Source organism: Gallinula chloropus (assembly GCF_964237585.1).
Source record: "Gallinula chloropus genome assembly, chromosome: 2".
NCBI lineage: Eukaryota > Metazoa > Chordata > Aves > Gruiformes > Rallidae > Gallinula > Gallinula chloropus.
Genome location: NC_140086.1, coordinates 128,039,696 through 128,063,908, shown reverse-complemented (window position 1 = coordinate 128,063,908; position 24,213 = coordinate 128,039,696). Strand labels below are relative to the sequence as shown.

The window sequence follows — 24,213 nt, the reverse complement described above, 5'->3', positions numbered from 1 at the left end:
TCAACCACTAGATGGTGTGAAAAAATAAAAAAAATGCCAAAGATTCCTGCCGACTGTCACAAAATCCAAGTATTAATGTAGTGCATTAGGAAATATTTTCTAAAGAAAAGTCTTGACCCACTTCAGGGTGGTTAGGTTCAGTTTTCCTTTGGTTATATTTTCACTTACCAGACAAAGAGCTCATAAATGATCAGACCTTGAAACTGAATCAAGTGGAGGGTTAAGATGGATAATTCTCTGGCACTTTCCCATCCAAGGACCCTAAATTCAGACCTGACAGTAGTGGCCAACAGTCATTTTTCTGAAAAAGCTGTAACGATCTTTAAGCGAAACAGGGCTGAATTTTCTGGGCTGTATTTTGGAGTAGAAATCATTGCCAAAGAGCTCTATATATCTGGAGCAGTGGTGGGCCTGTTTCAAGGACTGATTATGGATTAATCACGGCATGACCACAAGTCAGTTGATATACAGAGGACAGCTCAAGCTACTGTTTTTCTATTTTGCTCCATTTTTTAAATTAAATTTTTCACTTTTTGGGAGAAGGAGCAGCAAACAATATATATATATTATTTTTTTACACATACAAACTGAAGATTAAGATTTTATTCGTCCCAGAAGAACACAACCCACAGAGAGGCCAAACTCACATAGTGGAATCTGTTTGTTCATAGGCCTTTGTGGGGCAGGGAGAGGGGAAGAGGTGGCTATTTTAACTTTGTACCATTCTTCAGGGCTGTGTAACTGCTTGAAATTCTGCCCAATCCAAGAGTGTTATTCTGCCTTTAGTAATGCAATTCAGTTATTAGTTTAAGTGACAATGAAATACCTCAAAAGACACACATGGCCACATTACCATTAGTAATATATCATCTATATTTTTATATAGGACTATCTTTCTATCCATAAATCTCAATTTTTTTAAAACAGAAGCTGTTATATTTATTATTTGGAAACGTTGCAGTTAAAGGTATCTCAGAAGATTAAAGCAACTGTGACAAAACTGAAGAGTTTGAAGCTAAGGCAACCAAATGCCTTTAGTTTTCATGCACCTACTTGTATATTTCTATGACCTACAATATCTTTGGCATTAATTATACAGAAGCACGATTACACCTCAGATAGGTAATCTACATATATTTTAAAAGGTGTGAGTTTTTCAATGAGAACTTGAAAAGTGCAGCCTTTTTCCTGACATGTGGGGGGAAAGAGGAACTCCCTTTGATGAATTGTTCAGAAGCAGACTTCAGTGGACCGTAAGACACGTTTTATGAAAGGTTTGGGGGGTTTTTTTGAGGGGTGGGACCATTAAGGAAAAATAAGAAAATTAGCCAACATTAAAGTAGAATAAAATTTCATGCTTATATTGCTTATCATCACTTGAGATAAGAGAATTTATATTTCTCATTTGCTTTGCAAACAGGAAAGCAGTAAATTAAAAATTGCCCAAATCTGCCATAGCACACAAATTTGGAATCAGAGCTGTCACACAATTACAATATACATAGAAAGATTAAAGCCTAGTTTAAAATAAAACCAAACTATGTTCTCCTGTAGAAAGATGCCCCAAAAGTCAGAATCAGCAGAGTCAGGAATATAAAACAGGAAACAAAAAACATAACATACAAGATAATCTAAAATTCTACAAGGTTAACTTTTACAAGGAGAAAGCACATTGTCTCCTGTTAAATCAGTTAACAAATGGTAGCCAAGATCTACCAAGTAAATAAACATGCTTTTAAGTTAATTCCTGTTACACGGCTATGTTTTAAATGTGATTATAGTTCATTTGACAAAATAATTAATTGCAGTGAATATCTGATTGCAAACAAAGGATTTGAAAGGGAGTGCCAGTTTCCCCCCACCGAACTGTGGGAATGTGCCCTTCTGCCATGACTCCTTTTACAAGTGTTTAGCCCCAGTAGCGTGCCATACCTTGCTGAGAATGTAGATAACGTCACCACGTTTAAACGTCAGCTCATCAGGTACGTCTCCTGTGCAGTCCCACAAACCTTGGTAGAAATTGGCATAATCGGTATTTTTGCTGTCTGCAAAGAAAGCAAGCATCTAATTACAAAAGGATAAAGATTGAGGGACTAAAGTTACTCTTTAAATCTCCAGATACTACAAAGCAATTTATTAGCACACATTTTTTATGACCCTTTGTAGAAACAGCTCCTTCATACCACAGAAGCAAGGGGAAAACAAGTTTAATGTGTGAGCCCTTCACTGGCAAGTTGTTTCACTTAAAGACGTGTAGCTACAGGTTCTCAAGGCATTTTCCAGCTGCAACTTAAAGCAGCTACTTTTCCTCTACTAATGTATTTCCAGCAAACTGTATTTGTATCTTAACTTGAAACTGATAAAATTGCTAGAATATAATTAATAATAATCTCTGAAGGGAGGCCAAAGCAAGCATTTTGTGGTATTCCCCTCCCATTCCCCCCATACCAACAAAACCAAATAACTTCTCTGAGAACCTTTGAGATAATTCTTGATTGTTCCTTCTGAAATATTGGAGAACTTGGAAACTGTTGCTGAAGCTGCATTTTAAAAATATTTGTGTCAGCTCCAGTTTAGGACATTAAGCTCTGGCTAAACATGCAACTACACTACAGTCAAACTCATCCTTCTAACAGCATAAGCACAATGGATGTGCTGTGTTCAAGCTGCCATACAGACCATTAACTGATTGATTATTTAGCACTCTTTGCTCTGTAATACGGCAATAACACAGTAATAAATGCTTTGTCATACACTTACAATACAGAGTACATCTACTGAAACACAGCGCTTACACACGGTTAAATACACTGGGTGCTTCTGTTACACTGCAAACTATTTCCTGTTTTTAATTCCATGAGAATGGAGTGTGATGAGTTAATGCAAAAAGAATGTAAGCAATACCACTAAGATGACCAGTTACATTATGTATACACTAACCAGACAGAATGTATATGTGCTAATAATTTACATCACTGGAAAGCTATCTTCTAATTCTGATAACATAAATATCACTGAACTGGCTGGATCAAGGCTGTCATCTTAGTTTTGTTATATGATCCTTGAACAGCAGGCTTGCTGGTTATTCCAACGTATACCAGTTACATTTGCATGTCGTTAGCACTCTACACTATTATTTATAGTTTACAATTTAATCATGATTGGTTCTCTTTATTACTGGAAAAAATCCTGCTAAAATATCGAGAATCAAGCAAGAGGAAGTGTCATACTATAAAGAAATAGAGCAGCATTCAACTTGTGGTTTTCCCTATTTTGACAAATACTTAAGAGTTTTAATACTCTCTGCACGACCAAGAAGAGCTTGTTTTCTATTTATCCACTGCAGCTCGTGTTCTGTGCTATCTTGTTTTGATGGCTATACTGTCATAAAGCTAGATACTCACAACCTCGAATTTAAAGCTGCTGTGCAAGTTAGCCACCATTTAATTTTCCATAATCTGGTGATTAGTAGCTACCACTCGCTAAATAGCACTAGAGGGCGATCTGACTACCAGTGCACAAATGCTTCTGTCAGCACACCAAAAGCAGCAATATATATATTTTTTTTCCCATTTTATATATATATAAATTCACAACCATTCAGAAATAAGAGATTTGGTTATTGCAAAATGCATAGACAGAATAATTTCAAGAGGAAGGCAGCATCAGTTTGAAATGTTGCACCTCCAAATTTTGGCTCTTTCTGTATATCTGCTTGTATTTCACCAATTTAGCATTAGACAATTTAGAAGCAGTAACAGAGGTTGGTGACAAATTAATTTGTGAGAAATACTAAATCAGGATCTCCTCAATCTTTTGATAGCACTCTGATCAAAGTTCCCAGCTCTATCTCTTAAGAAAAATAGAGTAAGCTCATGTGAGAAAAAATAAGAGTTATTTCAGTGTATCCCACCTTTCAAGTCTTTCAGCAGTTGTCTTTACTGATTTGGTTTAAAATACATTAAATGGGGTTTTACTTCTTCAGCGTTGCACTGAAATGAATCATGATTTTTCACAATGATCCGTATTTCTTCAAGGTCTGTTCTCTACCTTTACATGCCTGAAGTCACTCCTTCCTGTTAACACTAATATGAGTTACACAGGGAACATCAGCAATAGAAGAGATCCCACAGCAGGTGAGACGCACCTCTCCCTAGATGTTCATCATGAGCATTCAATTATAAGGCTTTAAGTGGGAAAGCAACTAAACTAGTAACACTGAAAAGATGCATTTTAAATCAAGCTTATTTCTACAGGGAAGATGTTGCCCAAAGACTAACAAGGGATCTGTGCCCCCATCTGAATTCAACATAAGACCAAGTTGTTTAAATCAGAAAGCCACATTTCTCAGAAGACCATATACTGGTATACCAGGAGCACAGAAATAGAAAATTAGGGAGAGCAAGTGCCAGTATAACTATGCCAGTCTTGCAACAGGTGTTAATTTCAAATTCAAAATCCTCCCTCATAACTACCAGCACGTTTCTCCAAATTCTTTAAGTGCCACTACACAAGTGCAAATGTCAACTGTATATTTAACTATAGATCTAAAGGGCAAAATGCTTCATAAAATGCTTCATAATGCTTCACAAACACAGAGATAGAACAGAAAAAAAGCTGCAAAAACCTCTGTAAAATATAAGCTCATTCTTTCTGGTTTCAGCCCCTCTTCCAGGTAGAGATTACAGTGCCAAATTTCACTTGATTGCCTCTAAAGAACTAAAAAAAAAACAAAACCAGGAGACCTGCGTAAAGGAATTTGGTATTTATATGGTAATGAAATTATGTGGAGCTTCTTAAAAACACATACCTGAAAACAGCTAGTAGAGTTAGCATCAAGAATTTACATACTCCTTACCGTTCCAATTGAAAGGGCATTGATGTGCTGGAACTAGTCTGTCACAATTACTCTCAGTTCTTACACACTTTGAAATGTTTTACACCTTATAAATACTATGATGACATAATCATTAACTAAAATCCATCTTATTTCAGAGGCTTGATCACTTATGCCACAAATATGAGTAAGACATGATTAAAAAAACCCAAATGTGTAGCAGAGGGTAAAAAGCAATTTTGTTTACCTACCCACTGCTTTTAATGTTACCAATCACAAGAAATTGCTGAGCAGAATTTTGGATAGGTTGTTTCTCCAGGAAATACTTCATTCATTCCAGGACAGCTATCTGGATGAACAACTATCCAACAGTTTCCAAAACTCTTCCACAAATAATTCCTCATAGTTTTCTTCTGCCATCTCTATTTTTCCAGTAACAGTAACAGGAACAACAGATATTTTTGTCCAACGTAGTGAAAACACTTCAGAGTTTATTTGACAGATCAACCAGCACCAGCTGCCAGCCTTCCTGATGGTAGGCTCAGACACTTATTTCACTGACACCTGACAGTACATGCTTGAAGAAAGGAAGGTGAACAGCTCAGGTAAAAAAATCTGACAAGCATATCACTCAAGCATACACTTCAAATATTGTAGACTGTTTAAAACTTAGGAATGCCCATGGATTTTTTTTAAAAATCTAAGAATATTCTAACAGCCTCTATAGACAGAAAAAAACCCAAACCTGGCAAAACAGATTAAGAGCACATATTTCAGTTAGCAAACCCTACTATGGTAGTGACCAGTTACATTCTCTTCTTACGCATTGCTTGCGGAATGAAGGCACATGCATGTATGATTTGCTTTAAGCACTGTAGTCCACTGCCCAACGTATTAAACAGCTTGCCATTCTGATTCATATTCTTTGACTCTTGATCAGATACTTGAAAAGTTGATAATATCAGATTTGAAAAACACTAGTCCGTGCTACTTAACATTTGAAAGAGGTAAACTTCTGGAAAAAACTGTACCCCTTTTTGGTGATGATGTGCTCAGTATTTACCATATCAAAGGCTTGAAGATAGAGACACAGGTGAAGTTCAAAATCAGTGCTACCAGAATGACTCTGTCTTACACAAGCGATTTAGACTCTCGGTGTGGAGACTCAGTACCCAGATGAGACACACCATGTTAAAGAACAAATGATTGTTCTGGTGATGTCCTAAACTGCAAAGAATGCCTGTTACTTACTTACCCTTTCTCCACATGCCATAAAATAATTGTAGTGTATTTATTTGGACTCAACCTCTGATCTATCCCAATCTGTTCAGTATAATCCCTCTCGATTCCCTTCTCCTGTTGTTCCTTAGTTACTCTAAAACCAAGTTATTTACACTGAGCACAGAACATGACAGTTACTGAAATCGTGATTGTGGAAATAATGAGCAGATAGTGGTAGCAAAAAAGACCAAGCAAGCCATATTATATAACTGAAACTCTTCAGTGCTTTGGTATTTTGAAATAATTGGGTCACTAGCAATTAATGTAAAGCTATCCAGCACCAAGAGTCAGCCTCAAGACTGAAAGAACAAAAAAAACCAAACAAAAAAAAAGAACTCGAGTCTGCACATTAATTGAAGTAGAGATAAGTTAGGGCAAGAAAAGAATAGAAAAAAGGAAAGGTTTTTTGCACTTACCAGGCTGAGCTCACAGACAATTTGTGGAATATATTTCTGTGAAATTCAGGTTTAGTAAAGCTAAGCAATAAATTAAATCTAAGAATGCACATGCTGTTTGTGTGGAAAATCATGAAATATTCTTGAGTCAGGTTAGATATTTATGTTGTGATACCTATCAGAAACAGTCATGTCAATTCAGCCCTAAAAGTCAAACAATTTTCCAGTGTTAAATAGTTAATGAAGTAAAATCAGATCAGATGTTAAAATTAATCCTTTAAATTAATCTGATATCTAGAGAGAATGTTATGGTATTTTCAAAGACAAATACTATTAAGAATGATAAGGCTGTTTTCATAGCAGTTCAAGCTCTTCAGAAACAAAGGTGCTATGGTTTTGATTTGTTAAAACTATGGACATTTAGAACTTCAAGAAGATACATTAGCGGGGAAAAAAAAAAAAGCTGTTGGCAACTTTATAATTGGATTGACCCCACGCTCCATTATGACAACACACTCTTATAATTACGGTAATGTCTAAATGAGTACTAAATACTAAGGCTGTAATGAGTCATGTTGTTTTACACATGTTTTTAGCAGAGCACAATGCTAACAGCATCTGATGACTTGACTCTTGTTTCCTTTCCAAGAAAAGCAACCTAAAACTCCTCACAGCAACCTGTTCCTGCTTTCCTGTATGGGTCAGGAAATCAGGCCTCTGTTTCCTCCCCACATGCTGCGACAGGAAGAGCACTGCACAGCTACTTCCTAAAGGAACTCTTCTTGCCCACCCTTTCCTTGACAGCCCTAAAAGAATTATGTGTACTATGTGAGATGGGGGAAGGAGAGGCAGATTGCATGTCAGCGGAGGTCACAGTTACAATGCAGCAGATCTCAAAAAGGTGTAAGGTCTGATAAGAAGCAAGTCTTCTCTACTTGCTGTGTCAAATCACCAATAGTTTATCTAAAGGTCTGTGCCCTTGAAGCACATATGTATCTTGTTTTTAAGCATAACTGGAAATACCTTTCTGTCAAGAAAAGTTGTCTGGCCATGTGACTTTACATGGTGTTTGCAGTTATTTTTCCAGTCCCAGAGATAATTAGCACAAGGGCAGTTTGCCAAGCTAAAGCTGAGAGAATACCCTTCACAGCCTTCCTGGGCATTTGTGTCCTTTTCCAATTTTTATGCTGCTGTCACTGGACTCTGGCATTTCTTACCCAATTCATTTGCTTTCTGTGGTAATCATATGCAATGAAGATATGCATGGCCAACATTTAAACAGGCTGCAGATCAATTAGTGGTCTTAAGTTTATCTGATTTTTATCAAAGAAGACAGAGCTTTGGGTCGATTGTCAGAGCCTGTGTCAAGTTGACCTTTTCAGAGACGTCTACATTGCCAGTCCCTTGGGCAACTTGTTGTCCCCTGTTAGTCTCTGAATGGCAGAAGTCTGTTCTGCTCAAGCACAAAGTATACACAGATGTCTATATTACATTCTTATAGGTTTGACAGCAACTGCATGTTGTATCTATAAACTGTCCTTTAGCAGTGACACTTCCTCAATGATGATAAGCTAATTTATGCAACTAAATCTCCTTTGTGCAGAAATGAAAGCTAATTGAGTCATTACAAAGTAATTCAGGAAGGAATACCTTGTATAAATTGGCTTACTTTATAAATCCTTCTCAAGTGGTTTTCATGCATCCTAAGTGGTGCTAAGCAGTTTTGCTGCCATTAAATACCCAGGTGAAAATGACAGCTTTACAGAGCTATAAAAACATTATTTTTAAGCAGCAAAGAGAAAAGACAAGAGGAGAAGGGTAAAAAGTAAGTGCATACACAAAATAAAGAGGAAAGGTTTTAATTACCTGAAACGGTGGTAACTTTCTCCTGGTTGGGTTTTCTTGGCACTTCAGGTTTTGAAGGAGCACATTCTTCTGCAAAACACGTAACAGCAAATGAAACTCTGAAGGGACACCCCAGCAGACAGGAATTACAGCCCACATCAGCCTGAAAGCCACGCTCTACAATTCCAGATTGTAAGCCCCTGTTTACTATTTCACATTTTTACAGAAGTTGGAACATTGTTGTTTCTGTGGTTTCCCCCACCCATCCAAACACTCCAAGAGCTTTCTTTCAGAATCCCAGTTACAAACATCTGTTTCCCTTTCCACTCCGCTCTGAAAGTGGTAATACAGCGCTGCAGTTCTGCTGGTTTCCAGTCATTCTCAGACAACTAGTGTGAGGGTCCTGTTCTGCTACGTACATTTCTTGCCAGGATAAGAAAAGGAAGCTGAGGATTAGAAAAGTATCCCCAGCCCATGTGAGAATTCAGAAGTTTGTAAAAGAAGTATGCAGAGAAGGCAAAGGACACCTCACCTTCAACACTGTCAGTGTCACACACTAGCTGGACACCTGCACGATGGGAACACAGCTACTACAGATGCCATACATTCAGTGCTCCTGTCTACTGCACCTGACCACGGTTTTAAGCAAGCCAGACTGTATCAAATAACCTTGTGCAAGTTTAGGAGACAAGAAAAGAAAAAGCCTGACAGTGATCACCTCTGAAGCATGTTTTCTGGCTAGTGGGCTTGTAGTGCTCTGGAATACCCACAGGCATTTTGAAAAGGGGAACCCTCTCATGCCCACACGCTCACTTAAGTAAATCCAGGAACATAAGATCTGCTCCTCACATTTCATGGTCAACAATTCTGTTGATGAGGCAAAAAACAGGATCAAACTATGAAAGTTTTTAGCTGTATTCTTTCTTTAGGTTCGTAAGGAAGTAGAAACAGATTCATCTTGGCCTTTGCTGACAAAGCTGCCATACTGAATGAGGAAACTGTATATTGATAAACCCACTTCTCAAACAAGAATGGGGCTTTTATTATATTTAAACTATGTGGCTTTGCTATTCATCACATCTTATACATGTATTCATGTTCCTTTTTAAGGAACGCATTTCAGCAACTAATTTTGATATTTTATTAATGACAGACAACAGATACAGAACTCAGTTTTTAAAATGTTCTTTATTGTGCAACTTTTATGTAATTGCCTATCTACTTTGACAAAGAGTGAATTTTATATCAAGAGTTCAAAGGATTTTCAGCCTTGTAAAAATTTAATCTATCCACAAGACTGTTCCTGCAAACATTAAAGCAGATGTTTAAAGCACAAGAGTAGACCTGTTGAAATGAGTATGCATAATTACTGCTAACCTGTATACGCAGTCCTACAAATATTACAATTACATCATCAGATTCACTCTACAAAAAGCTTTGAAATTCTGCCCTGATAAGCCAGCAAGAGTTGGGTGGTTTGTTTTTTTTTTTTGCTGTCGGTCTCTTGACTAGCTAATAATCTGCTTGAGATGAATGTAAACTATTACTTGAGCCAAGGGAAAAAAACAATAGAAACAAGGAAAATCTAAAGCTGTGGTACAACACAAGACACTTCAAACAATTTACTGTATTCAAATGTATTCCCCCTCTTGGCATAACCCTTATGGCACATTTCCAAGTACACTCATTGGGTTTTTTTTTTCTTTTAACACTTGTAATTGGAGCATAAATGGCAAAAATACATCCCTATGTGCTGCCCGGAGCACTAGGAGGCACTGTCATTCTGCGGCTTCTCTCCCACTACTACACCACTCAAAGGTAGTATGATCCCACTGTCAAGACACGTTTTCTAGGATGCTCCCTTTTTCCAGAACATCCAAGACACAGAATATAATACACTGATTATATAAACATTGATACTACGTGTTACTGAGTGTTTGGACCTACATTATTTGATTTGTTGAACATTCTGTGAGTTTTAACTCTCACTGTCATGGTCATCAGACTAGCTTAAACTGCAGACTGGCTTTAGTAGATGGCATTTCAACTGAAGTAAAACAGCAGAGCTTTGAAGAAATGTTTTCATAAGGCACAGTTGAACACAAGTAGATTCCATTGTGGTTTCATGGGAAAATTTATTTATGCATTCCCCTTCCTGAAAAAAAAGTACTTCCTAGAAACAAGAGTTCACCAGATCCATATCTGAAGATGAGGGAATGCTTGAACCAAGGTTCTTTGAATACTGAAAAGATCTCAAACTCAAATAAAGGCTTTCTATATTAGCATACTGGTTTGGATCCCAACCATCCTTACTTATTTGCATTGCTCTGCAGAAGTGTCGCAAAGAGGACAAACTTTCAGGTGCAATTAGACTGGAAGAGGCACTCCAGAAACACACTGAACAAGGTCCAGCTGCTAATGGGCATTTGATCCACGGAACCAGAATAAAGTGACTCCGTGGGAAAACTCTTCTGAAAAATGCACAGTGCAAACATCAGGTCCTTGGCACAAACTTGTCCTTTATGAATATACTGCAAATTGTCCACACTACTTGCTAATGCACAGTAGAGATGATGCAGTAGGCTTGGATTAGATGGCGAAAAAGAACCTATGGTTCATACTAGTGGCTTCTGGTATTGTGTCCCAAAGCAATAACTATGTACAGATTTCCTTTATACACAGCAACCTCAACTACCCCAATGTTGCAACATGGAATAGAGTCACAAGATGAAAAATTAAAATAAAAAATACAGTAGAAATTCTTCTGTATTATTAAGACATTGTGTAAGAGGAGTCATGCAGACATTTAAAACAATCTAGTGCTATGTTTCTTCTATATCTCTTTTTCCCATCCCCACTACCACCTTCTCACTACATCAAAATGAGGCTAATCAACACTAATCAAACCAGTGAACTCTTCCAGAGCTGGAGATCCAAAGAACCCTTGAGATACAGGGTAAGTTCCATACTCGGATGGTGCTCAGAAACTCCCACGGCAAACAAGCAGCAAAATCCTAGTGGTGACAATTCAACAATGAACTTACTATATTTGTTGAGGGTTTTTTCAGTTAGCCCAAGAAAGCTGCTGAAAACAATGTACGTGTTTAATTTTCAGTCTTAAGAAAAAAGACAAATAATCATCCAATCATAAAGGACTCTACCATCCACCCAATTTAAAAAGTTAATAATTAATTCTACACGGAGTTTTCCGCATGAATCCATTGATTATTTATGTCTTCCAATTCCTTTTTCTTAAAGGGTGGCAGGGGGAATCAGATTACTTGAGTATAAAATGGATAAGAGTTTGGCTTGAACAGTGCATTCCTTCAATGGAATGTGGTATCTTCATTACAAATATGCATATATGTAGCAGTTTCCTCTACTAACATATTACTTAACCATCTTTTCATATTAGATTCTAATTTGATGCCATTATTAACTGGTATTCTACTGTTTTCTAGTCTCTGACACAGATGTTGTCACTGCATAATACTAGTTTATACCTTAGACTATTGCAGTTTGTGGGTTAATATATTCCATTCAACATTTTAATAACAGTAAACAAAAACAGCTCAGCTATGCAGCAAAATCTACCAAACTACACAGATGGTTATAATGTTTTCATTGTGTGGTTTCCATAGCAATCATACTGCAAATCTGGAAGCTTCTTGCAAATAAGCAGCTTGTATTTACATGCCTCTCAGCTGCAGCATAGAACTCTACAACATGTGAAGCTGTTATTCCAATTGCATATTGTTAGAAAAAACCTCTGGAATATGTTTTGATCAGTTAAGATAAAAACTACTGCAGTGAACTAATTTTTTATCTATTTCATAAGCAAACACACACTTGTAATGCACATTAATTTATCTTCATGTGAAATCTCTCTGTGGTGTCAAAAGGTTATAAGCACATAAACAGGTTTTGTGAGACAGACCCCTCCAAAAATACTTGTATTATTAAACAGCCAATTTAAAAAACAAATAAAAACCAAAACCACAGTGCCTTTACTAGTCTACTCAGCAGGGATGACAGACACACGCATGCAAACACAAAGGTGTGAATGTGAAGAACTATGCTGACACTGAGCATCATGGGTCTACACTGCTTTGCATAAGATACAATGGCATGGTTAACACCAAGAGTATTACTCCTCCACACTGCTTTTTTGCTACTAAATAATGACTCTGCACAAATGTAAACAAGAACTTTCCAACATGAATAAATGCTTACCATGGGAAAGCGTCAAGACCTTTTCTCTCCCAGGTTTGTAATTTTATGAATTGACCTAACCCCACAACAGATGGGTTATTACTCTAATAAGGAACATAAATCAACCCAGCTGTGTAATGTTTTTTAAAAATTAACAAGAACAGGGTGGGGGTTTTTTTACAAATGAAGTTATTTGTTTAGAGCAACATTTAAGCAATTCCAAAAGAGGAACAATACACACACACAAAATTTAAGAACACAAAATTGTTTTTATAATTTGGCCAGACCAACACCTTGTGCTACCATTAGCAGTGAGGGCTGGAGACCATCTGGGGCCAGAGGAATAAGAATTAACACCCTTTTTTATGAAGAACCACTAAGCTACCTTATCTGAGGACAGTGCTCCCCTGCCTTGGGGAAGGTATTCTCACTAAATACACACCCGTACATGCCTAAACATACATACACCTAAACAGGTTACCCAAACTCTTACTGTGTTTTAGCCTAAGCAGCTTGATATCCCTGAAATATTTCACATGTTGCTTGATCCTTCATGTGTTGCTCGTGCCTTGGTTTGGGTATGTATAATGGCAGGGACTCTCCTTTCTGACCTATTCCATCCATTCTGTAGGGAGAAATCCATCTATTCTGTAGGGAGAGGTCTCCAAATCCAAGTGCAAAAATTCTGATTTTGATAATCCTCCAATATTTGCACAGATTTGCCCCTGTTCCCCAGTTCCTCCTGGACATGACAGATGACTGGAACACAACCACTACTAGACATTTCACCCTGCATTCCCAGTAGGACTCTAAAGAAATGAAACAGCTTGGAAAACGATGCCAAAGGTGCTATCCTCCAGCCATGCTGTGAGATCTGGGATGCAGCAGAGAGGGGGAGATAGCCGTTCTTTCATTCAAGCCCCCTCTGACTGTATTGGGGTGCATGGTTTGGGGATGAAAATGCCTCTAGGATGGTGACAGGAGTGGGAAACAAGGTGGTTGCTATTTAAAGAAGAGATTAGTAGTTTAAAATTTTCTTACCATGACAGAAGATAAGATGATTCTTAGTTTATTCCTACTTCTATAGGTCAGTGATTTAATACCCAAAGCCTAAAGGCTCAAGACAGATCATATTCTTGTATTACAAGCTTGGGTAAAAACATTATTTCCACAACACAGGCAGAACAGATAGAGAAAAACAGGCCACACAGACACAGGCTAACCACTGGGATTGCAGAGGAGGTGACATCAAAACATGAGCAGAAGTTGCATCTGAATAAATGGTCACCAGCTTTCATAAAAATACAATGGGAAACAGACAACACAAAATTGTATTCAAACAGAATAGAGAGATCTCCAGGTTATGAACAATGTAAGAATACATTTAAATGAAAAACATTGGATGGGACCTCCAACTAACATTATTTCCACAAGTTTTCATCAGGTCTTTGAAAACCACTATTATTTAAACTCTGAAGTAAGTAAGGTTGAGTACATACACCACTTTGACGAGCAGGCAGTAAGAGAAGTCTGTTATTACTATTGACAATGTACTGACCTCTGAATGGCCTTGAGTAAATAGCGTTGGCTGTACAAAGTGAAAAAGCTAGGAGGATTAAATACTTGGGGATAGAAGGGACCAGTGGAAATTACTTAGTCTAACACCCTGCTCTAACTCAGAAAATTAAATCAAGTTTCTAGGAAACAGCATTTGGCTGCTTCTAGTACTCCATACTAAGCTATTGAGCAGCAGTTTATAAGGGTCTGTGCATTTTAATAGTTCACGTATGAGACAGCTGAAGCTAATGACTTTATAGAACAGGATTAGCTCAAATGACTCAGTTTTGTCCAGACATTGCCAAGTCTCCAGATGTGAGGTTTCCTGAATTCCTTGAGAAATCCTGCACTTTTTTTCCCTTCAGTTCCACTCCTTGTATCTTGAAAAGGTGCTACTGTGCACCACCATTACTCCCAATTGTGTAAGCAGTCTGAAAAACTAAACCAGCTAGTAAAGCACTGCCTCATGTTGAGAAGACCTTGGAAAACTTACCTCATCATCCTCACAGAAAAGATTACAGGATTCTGTTATCAATTAACTCAGGTTCTATACTGCAAGAAAACGAGGTGAGAAGGAGAGGAAGGGATACTGGAGTCCTGGAATGTCACTTAGACATTTTCTGGAGGAAAAAAACCCAATTTGCCCTTAAAACAATCTTCTGGTGACACCAACCAGTGAATCTAAGCATATGTTATGGTTTGGCTTAATCAAAACCAAAAAGCAGATATAACATTCCCTTCCTAATAAAAACATTTTGGAGTTAGAGCATTCGTAAATGAAAAGTAAAAAAAAAAAAAAAAATCCCAGTCCTACTAGGAACAAACACACACCACACTTTAAGGCTGCAATTCTCTAGTCTTGTGCAGAAGAATGTTTGGATCATATAACTATTGCTATGAAGAATAATAACAGACTGATGTAGAGAGAAATGAGTAAGTTTGGAGAAGTGTTTGAGAAAAAATGTCTTCCTAAATATATCTGTGAAAAGGACATTGGAGTTCTATATTATTACACACATAATGATTCAGTGATGTAGCTTAAGAGACAATTAATTAATAATAGCTTTAATACTCATCCATAATACCCATCTATATGAACTGTGCTTCAGCAATTATCAAAAACCTCGTGTTTTTGAAAGCAGGAAGATATTATATGACTACTCACTAGTTTACAGGTAGGGGAGGAAGAAAAAAAAATTCCTTCTAGCAGAAAAATGTTTATAGCATTTTAGGGCAGAATGTATGAAGACTAAATGCTCAAAGAACACATCTCTGTCCTTGGAGAAAAAACATTTACCCTTATACAAGACAGAAAATTGAGCACTGTTTGCAAGGTCGTCCACAGCTGCTGCAAAGCAACTGCTGCAAAGTGAATCTTTGCACTCTACTGTGAATAATTTTACAAAGTTTACAAGAAATGCGTGAGCATGCTTTGCTTTACTCGCCTTTCCTACTTGTTGAGACTTGAATACGTTAGCACTATTCTTTTTCTTTCCTTTCTCTGGAACCAAGTGTCCTCATATCGTTGCTTCCCTGACCTTGCCCATTCTGTAGTCAGAACCAATTCTTATAAAGCCTATATCCTCTTCAGACCCCACAGATTTTGTTCATTTGCCAAACACAGAGGTTCTTAGTATGAAAGTTGCTGTTTCCAGGGCTTCACAAGACTCTTCAGGCTTTAAGAGCAAAGCATCATAATAGGAAGAAAAACATGCTCAGTCACCTGAATGACAGGACAAAATATATTCATTAGGACAAATGAACAATCCACAGACATGCAGGCAATTCCTGGCTTTAGTTATGAATATATTAAGTTTTCACGAACTCATCTTCCTGCTTAGAGTGCCTGCTTGGAGTTCATGCAAATAAGCACCCTTCTATCGTGTTTTGAGTGGCAGCTGGATCAACTCAGTTGTTCATAGTCTTACAAACCACAAAGAATTTTAAATCTCCAATTTTAAAAAAAGCATAAACTTTATATACTTTATATTCTCATTTCTTAAACAAACATAGACACTGAAGAATTAACAATTTGTCAATTTCAGGTTAAAGGAGGGAAAGAAATTAGCCTGACAGGATTAGGAGGAATAGAAGCATTTGAAAATCTTAGCTACACCAATAGCAAGCTTGGGAGAAGAGGTCTTAGAAAAAGGCAGGAAAATTAGAAGTACATACCAGGGAAGACCATTTAGAATACCTAATTTTTAAAATACTAAAATTTATTTGACAAAATGATCTAATTATTATTAATAAAATTCAATACAAATATGCCAAAGTGCAATGTGCACTGCATAGAAATAAGGGATGGGTTTGGCACTGACCTTTTTATTTCCTCATGAAAAAAGACCTGATAACATTAATTCTTCTCAAGAGAAAAGATAAAGGTCATCACAAGCAAGTTCAATCGTGGATATGCACACAATAATTATTATGAAGAATAAAAAAAAAATTATGGAGAGATCCGCTTCCAGGAACTCATTCAGTCTCTCCTCAGTTTGTATTTATAACTTAAGTAACTATTTCAGGATATTTTTTTTTCAGAAATCAAGTAAGTCTCTTAGAATTGGCTAATCCTATATGCCATGTGAACTGGTTGGGAAACAAAAAAAAATTGATGGGCCATCAAACAAAGTGAAAATTTTCTATGTGACTTTAGAATCCAGCTCCTCACTCGTTCCCGTAAGTTTTATTAGGCAATATTTTGATGTTGCCTCTTTTTATTTTTTAATCAAGACATTAAATAATACCTGAACAGAAGCATCTCTGAAGGTAAAGCTTCATGTTCACTTCCAAAAGAAGCACAATTTTGGCTCTACTTCTAAAAGTGTTCCTAAAATTACAAATCTGGCATAGAAAATAGAAGCAATAGGCTTCCTACCTAAATCCATACTTAAATATTTGAAGGAGGAATAAAATATTTTAAGGTACTGCTCTTAACAGTCCTGAATAATGTCAAGGAAAACTTCTGGATTTTAGTATTCCTATACACTCATCTAATTATTTAGCTGATTGACCAAAAAATGCTCCCTCCTCCTCCCCCCCCTCAGTATCCCAAAAAGTAGTTGGAGTTACTGGACAGAATACAAATTAGTAGCTCAAAGGGACAAAACAAACAATGATTTTAAGTTGATTCTGCGGTTGTATTGTAGGTTCACAAGAATTTGTGCTAGAGATTGCTTGCCTAAATACGTGTGGCATGCACGTAACTACATTCTTATACATAAACATAATTAAGATTTATGTGAATTCACTATAACTAAAATAAATTTGTTTGTTCTCTCAACCCATAATAGCTCTTAGTTATGTAAATAGTTTAAGTGTCCAACATGACATTTTATAAACCTTATTATTAAAATGTTTTGCTAAAACAAATGTGGTGGCTATTAAAATCTACATAGAAAATATAAATAGCTCTCTATGTAAATACATCCAGCAATCAAATATTCAATTAAGTAATCTATACTGTATGACTGTACTACAGTGTTATTTGACAGCCATGTACAAGGGTTATATTTCTCAGGCTTAAATTTGTAAGATACACAGGAAAAAAGTCTGTAAATGTCAAGTAAAGTTTCCCATATTCGTTGATGAGCAGCAAGATTTAAATTTAAAAGCCATTTCTGAAAACTACATAGCCCTAATTGTGACAAATGTGACTTGACATAATATTTACATACATAGAACTCATAAAGAAAGCACCTTCTCTAAACCACGTAATATCCTTTAATAATCTGCAGGGTTAAAGTATTGAAATTTATAGTCTGATTCCAGAAATGAACTTACTCAAAGAAGGGACAGAAGACAAGGCATTTCAGCATAGTTTGCTTTAGTGAAAGGAAACACAATACAGTTGTTGGCATGTTTCCACACGAAAAGTCTGGCTCCCAGATGCTTCTCCTGTAACTCCCTTTAAAATGTTCTAGCAAGACATTTTTGCATTCTCTCTGCTGATCATTAACTGCACATTGACAAAAAAAAAAAATTCTGCAGCTTACACCCTTTGGGTATTTTCATGAAAAGTAAAAAACCCACACCACTGCCTCTTTTCACTGTTTATGGCCCATGCCATCAAATTAAATTATGTCAATTACACTAAATCCTTTCTCCAGATTAAATGATGAAATAAAGTAGTTGTGAAAATATGCTTGTTATGATTCACTATTAAACAAAAATCAGGTTAAAACAGAAATAAGCAGAAAATTATAGCTGGAACACAGATTGTTTACATACAACATGTTTTGGGTAGCATTCCCCACTGATTTCTACAAATGCCATCCCATTCATGCCATCTCATTCCCCAATTCTCATACATTGTCCAGAGTGGGACCAGCCACTTTGGATGCCTGATCTCTCTAGCCCTACACTTTCAGAAAGATGAGGGAGGACAGCAAGGATCTGGAAATAGTCCATAAAGAGCAGATGACAACTGCTCACCAGGCAGCTAACCATGTTATTGTGGCACTGGCATGCAAAAAAACCCAGAACCCCCCAGAGTGCCAGATTACTTGAATTCCCTCGCAGTCAGTGCTTTGGATTACCCAGCTCTCACACCAAAAACACAACACAGTCCCAGCTGCAACGTAAAAGCCACCACTTGTAGGCCTGAGCTAGGCAGTTTAAGCAGAAATCAAGTCTGGTCACCCGTATGGAAGTTAGGACAAAACTGTATCCACCTTCAGCTTTTGTTTACTTATCTGAAACTACTGGTTCAACATAGAGTAATAGAGATGCCTCACTTAAGGAAATAGATCTGGGACAGGCATGGAAGCAAGTATAGATTCAGTTAGCCTGTTTTGGTACAATGGAAGGATGAGCCTTGGATACCCTCCATTAATTCACAGTTTTAGTCACTGTTGCTTTCAAGATTCAAGGACAGAACAATTGTTAGTCTGCTAAGACAAAACCCTTCCACAAACAAAAGAACCTCTTCATAAGGATACTGAAATTTTCCAAGATCTTAAACTAGTTTCACTAAAACACCTACTCAGATTTTTTTAGGCAGAGGAAATCAAGATCTGCTAGAAAAAAAAGCAGGATTCAAAAAAAGGACTGAAACAAATTATTCCCTGTGCCACGTCCTTTTGGATAAGAAAATTTTCCTCTTACCTAGCTGTCTAATCCAAATCTTACTGACTTACCAAGACCTTTTCAGTCTTTTCTGGCTTCTTAAGAAAATATTCTTCCCTTCACTGCTGAAGCTGATCTGTGTGGCTGCACCCTCCCCTTCCCCAAAGCATCCCTCCCTACTCTTGGGCATAGCAGACTGTGGCATCTTGCCCTTTCCACCTGGTCCACTGTGTGGCTGGGGGCCTGTACCCTGCTGGTCGTTTTCCTTTTCTAGGAGCATCCAACCTGCTTCTTTCAAAGACTGTTACCCACCCTGGGAGCAGCAGCCAAGCCAAGGAAACAGGCAGCATTTTCCTATGTTGCCTTCCTCATATCTGTGTAAACTAAACATGGCATCCATTGCAAACACAGTACACTAACACACAAGCAAATCAGGTATACATGCATATGGACAGAAAAATTCATGACACTGGTTAATTAGTTGTCTTCTGTTTGACTGATTTCTCCATTTTGAGAAGAGTGGGAAGGAAACAGTAGCAGGCAAAAAGTACACAGAGGAGACATTTACAGAAGGGTTTATGTTGATGGGTTATGTTTCTTAAGGCTGAAAAGTAGGAGATTTGTACCTACAGTAACAGAGTGATTAATTCAGCCTTTAAAGCCCACCTTGCTGGATCTTATTTGAGAATCCACTTCTATAAATTATGGTTCTTTAATAGCTACCTTGTGGAAACCTGAAAAGTTAAGGAGTGATAGCCTGAGGCACCATATAACCTCTGGTTGCTCTTGTTTCTCAAAAAACTCCACCTAATAGTTTTAATAGCCTGATACACAGTCATTTGTCACAAATTCAAAAAGTAAAGGTTCCTTGATCTTTTTATATAGTATTCATCAGTTATATGCAAGGAGTAGAGCAGGCCCAAAACTTCTATTTTCATAAATACACATAATACAATTGGCATTTTACTTTGAACTTACTAAATAAGTTTATTAACCATAAGCTTAAGGAACTGCTATCTCACATACCAACGTATTTCTTCTGAATGCTTTGCATTAGAATTATTGCTCTGCTTCTTAATTACATAAAAACAGTGCTACCAAAGAAAACTACTTTGCTTTCAAAAGCACAAACTTTGGCTACAAAACGCAGTGAGAAAATGGAAGCACAAACACAGCTTTGTTCCCATTTAACGTGAAGCCAGCTGTCAGAGTCAACATTGAAAAAAATATGATATAAGTAAAATTACTTTGTGTGATTTTGTCTTGCCAAGATGACAAGCTTTTCTGAGATGGGATTCTATCTCTTAATAACAAACAACTTCTGTCACATACTGTTCACATCAGATTGGTTTTACAAATCAATAGTGTCAACCGTTGTTTAGTGCTGGTGCACAAAAAATAGTATAAAGACAATTGATCAGTACTTGCAACAAAATATCTTATTTCAATAAGTAAATTCCTTTCAAAGAGTTGTGTGCCAATTAGTTTTTGAAAGGGTTCTTTAAACATAAAACTGCATGATTAAAAATCACTCCTTTTTAGATACTGAGTTATGCATTCTAATTTTAAGTAAATAAGCTTCAAAATGCCAATAGACAAAGGAGATTTAACAATCTATTCCTGATTTATGGGGGCTGGGGGGCAGTGTATGGGGTTTTTTCTCATTGGGCGTTAGGGTGGGTTTTTTAAATTCTGGAATAAAGAAATAAAATTCAGCCTTTGATAAGCCCAAGACTTTGATAAACACAGTTTTCCAAGACAAACGCACTTAATTTATTGTAACAGTTGACCACAATTTCAGGAAGGTCACTACTGTTTTCTCCACTTGTAAACTCTGAAAGCTGTGAATCTGATTATCTGAAAACTATGAAGTCTTGCATGCAGCTCAAAGCTTAACAGTACACATTTACTGTAGATATTGTAATGAACTGCTTTGAATTTCACAGCTGACCAGATTTTCTGCAGAAGTGTATTACCAGATAAAGAATATTCTTTTCTAAGAGTATTTCTCAATAGACCACCCCACCCCAAATCTTACCAGTGAACACACACTTCACATGCACATCAGACTAAACAGGAATACTCAATTATTATTCCATTTTTATTGGCCTCCTCATTTGCATGTTTCTGAGCACGTGTGTGATGGGGGCAAGGGTTGAGTTGCAATTTATGGACAGTAAGTAGGCTTCCTGACAGCTATGGGCCACCTGTTTTTCACAGACCACCACTTTATGTTCACTTCACAAGAAACACAGAAGAACCCGTGAATTCCTCCCAAAAACTTGCCACTTGACACTCAGTGGACATTTCTTTCTTTTCAGCTATAGCAGATTGCCTTACCTCCTCTTCCATCGCTGACACCTAACATCAAGAGAAGGAAAATGTTCCCTCTTTAAATATAGGATTACATTAACTGAAGATAAAGCCCAAGCCCCTGTGGCAAACAAAAGCTGATGTCCAGGTATCAAGTTGCTAACTGCCTTCTGGATGTAGTATGTTTAAATATAAAAAGTTGTCTGAATTCGTAACTCATGTCTTGTGAGCATTTAGTACTATCCCAACAACACTCCATGGTTCACACAAATCCCATAAGAGTGCTGCCTCAAAACCCAGAGTGACAGAGGATTCAGACACAGCTCCACTTCATCACAGCAGTTGGGATTCAGCCATATACAGCTGAAAAAGGTTGTTTTTTCAATGATTTCCATGTCTGGTATATAATAAAAGACACTTAGACCCCAAATCCCAGTGACCAAGACAACAAACCCACACATCTGGGCTAGAAAAGCAAATCTTTACTGTTCCTTGACACCAAATGGTAGTTTACATCTGCTTTTCACTGCTCTTGGAGTATCTTAATCACGTTTTATTTACAGCAACTGAACAAGCCCTGTAGGACCCTCTTCTTCTTATTCTGGTACTCCACCTATCAGCAAGATACTACGGGCAAAAATACTGCATATATAAGAATAATAAAATTACTAAACAAATGAAAATTACTAATTCCTAACAACAGTGAGGTCTGATGTTTGAAGAATGACCTCTTGTCAGTACTTTAAAAGTAAAACAATTCCTTGCTGTGTTCCTGAATCTGAGGGATGTTTTATTGGAAATTACTCAAAACACTTTCAGTCAGTACTTTGGAAACTCATCTTTAGTCTGTCCTCAAGAATGCTGATCTTATATCTAGTCTTCTCAGCTTCAAATATTCTTGATCCTACTCATACTTTATACTTCAAAATCACTTCATTTACTAATTAAAAGCACTTAGTATTTTTTCTCTTGAAAATTTTGTTTTAAAAAAAAAACTGATAGTACATCAGCATTAGACACAACTTCTGGGAACAAGAAATATCAATTTCCCTAATTACTTGGGGCAAACAACGAACACTGGGAGGACTTTGGACAATATACCAAGATACGTAACACACTGGCTTAACAGCAATGATCACAAGTAATGTGATCCTATCATCACATGTGTCTCTGCTGACTTAAACTGATTGTTCTGGTTTACAATGACTAATTAAGTTTCTTCATTTTGGCTTACAAGTTTGAGGAACCGATTATACAGTTGTAATCTGTAACTGGGGCTGCTTGACACCAAACGTTATGTTGGGCCGACAGACCCTGACTGTGATATATTGAAAACTCTAAAATAAGCAAAGGTCTTCTGAAAAGGCATTTTCATTAACACAGCGCTGTGAAATTTTCACTTCTAGTGCCAAAAAGTCAATACATCTGACAGTACATTTTGAGAACACAAATATTTGCTATGAGTTGGTGTTCATGAGTGACAGATCAAGCTGACACTCAAACCCCACTACATAATCATTACTAACTTCTTCTCAAAAAAAGGTGAATCAGAGATCACCTTCTTTTTTCCTCTTCCATGTTCATGGAAAGGGTACAACATAAAAAGAATTTGCTGCTTCAAAGCTCAAGCAATCCAGCAACAAGAGAGGATAAGGATGGTGTTAAGTTATGCCGCTTAAGTGCAGAGGTTAACTGATTATTAAAAATTAAAGCAACAAAGCTGCTTAAAGAGATGACCACAAGAAAGATAGGAAGATTACTCCCTACCTCCATAGTCAACATCAAAAAATAGTTATGAAACCACATCAATAACTTTAAAACTATTCAAAAGACTTAGTTTAAAATAAGTAAACAAATTTAAAAGTGTTTCATTGCATAGCACACTTCTAGTGCATAAAATTTAAGACACTTCTTACCTTTCCTGGAGCTTTGCATTAGTTAGAATTTCCCTAGCTAAGCTTCCAACTACGCTGCAAAAGAGAATAGCTTGCCAGATACCTGGGCTTGACCAAACTGTTTGGCAGAGGACTGACAGCAGGAATCAAAAGACAAAGGCCAGCTTCCAGTTCCCATGATCCTTGGCCCAATCAGAGATTGAATCAATCCTCCAATTTAATTTACAGTGAACTACGATCTGATGCAAGTTGCATTGGCTGAGTTAGTGTTCTCCACAGCAGTTTTCCTGACTAGAGATCACCACAGCAATGAATTTCACCATCCTTACCTCTCTCTGTGTTATGGACAGGCTGAGAAGAGATGGCTCAAAGCTAATAATGCCAGCCTTGTACCACATCTCGTCACTTTGGGATTTCTAACCTTACCCTGTTCTGTAAGGGCTGCTCTTTATCTGCACCAAACTTTATCTTTACATAGCAAACTTTATCTTTAGAATAATTTTAATGGACACTATACTGTAAGCCAGGGGAACTACTGCTATAATACAAGTTCGTGAGCAGAACAAGAAAAGAAGAAAAAAGACAATACGAGATTGAAAATTAAGTATGTTAGTTTATATTAACACCTCGTTCCTCCTGATACTCAAGAGTATTGTAGCCTGTACACAAACTGAGTTAAAGTTGTGGAAAGGATTAAGGTGTCAGGCAGTAGTTACCATTGCAGTTTTGGGCATGTACTCTGTACAGATGTGACTGGTTTGAAGTTACTCAGCTCCTGCCTGGAAAAATCATCTACAGTCTTCTGCCATAA

At 37.1% G+C, this 24,213-nt stretch overlaps 1 protein-coding gene across 1 annotated transcript in view; it reads right to left on the bottom strand.

The window, feature by feature from the left end:
* SKAP2 (src kinase associated phosphoprotein 2) overlaps window positions 1–24,213 on the bottom strand; it is a 120,290-nt gene that overhangs the window by 10,695 nt on the left and 85,382 nt on the right. The window contains exons 10-11 of the mRNA XM_084260535.1: window positions 8,380–8,448; window positions 1,933–2,045 (exon numbers count right to left, since the gene is read on the bottom strand). Of these exons, the coding sequence (XP_084116661.1) occupies window positions 1,933–2,045; window positions 8,380–8,448 (182 nt within the window). The remainder of the gene's footprint in view (window positions 1–1,932; window positions 2,046–8,379; window positions 8,449–24,213) is intronic.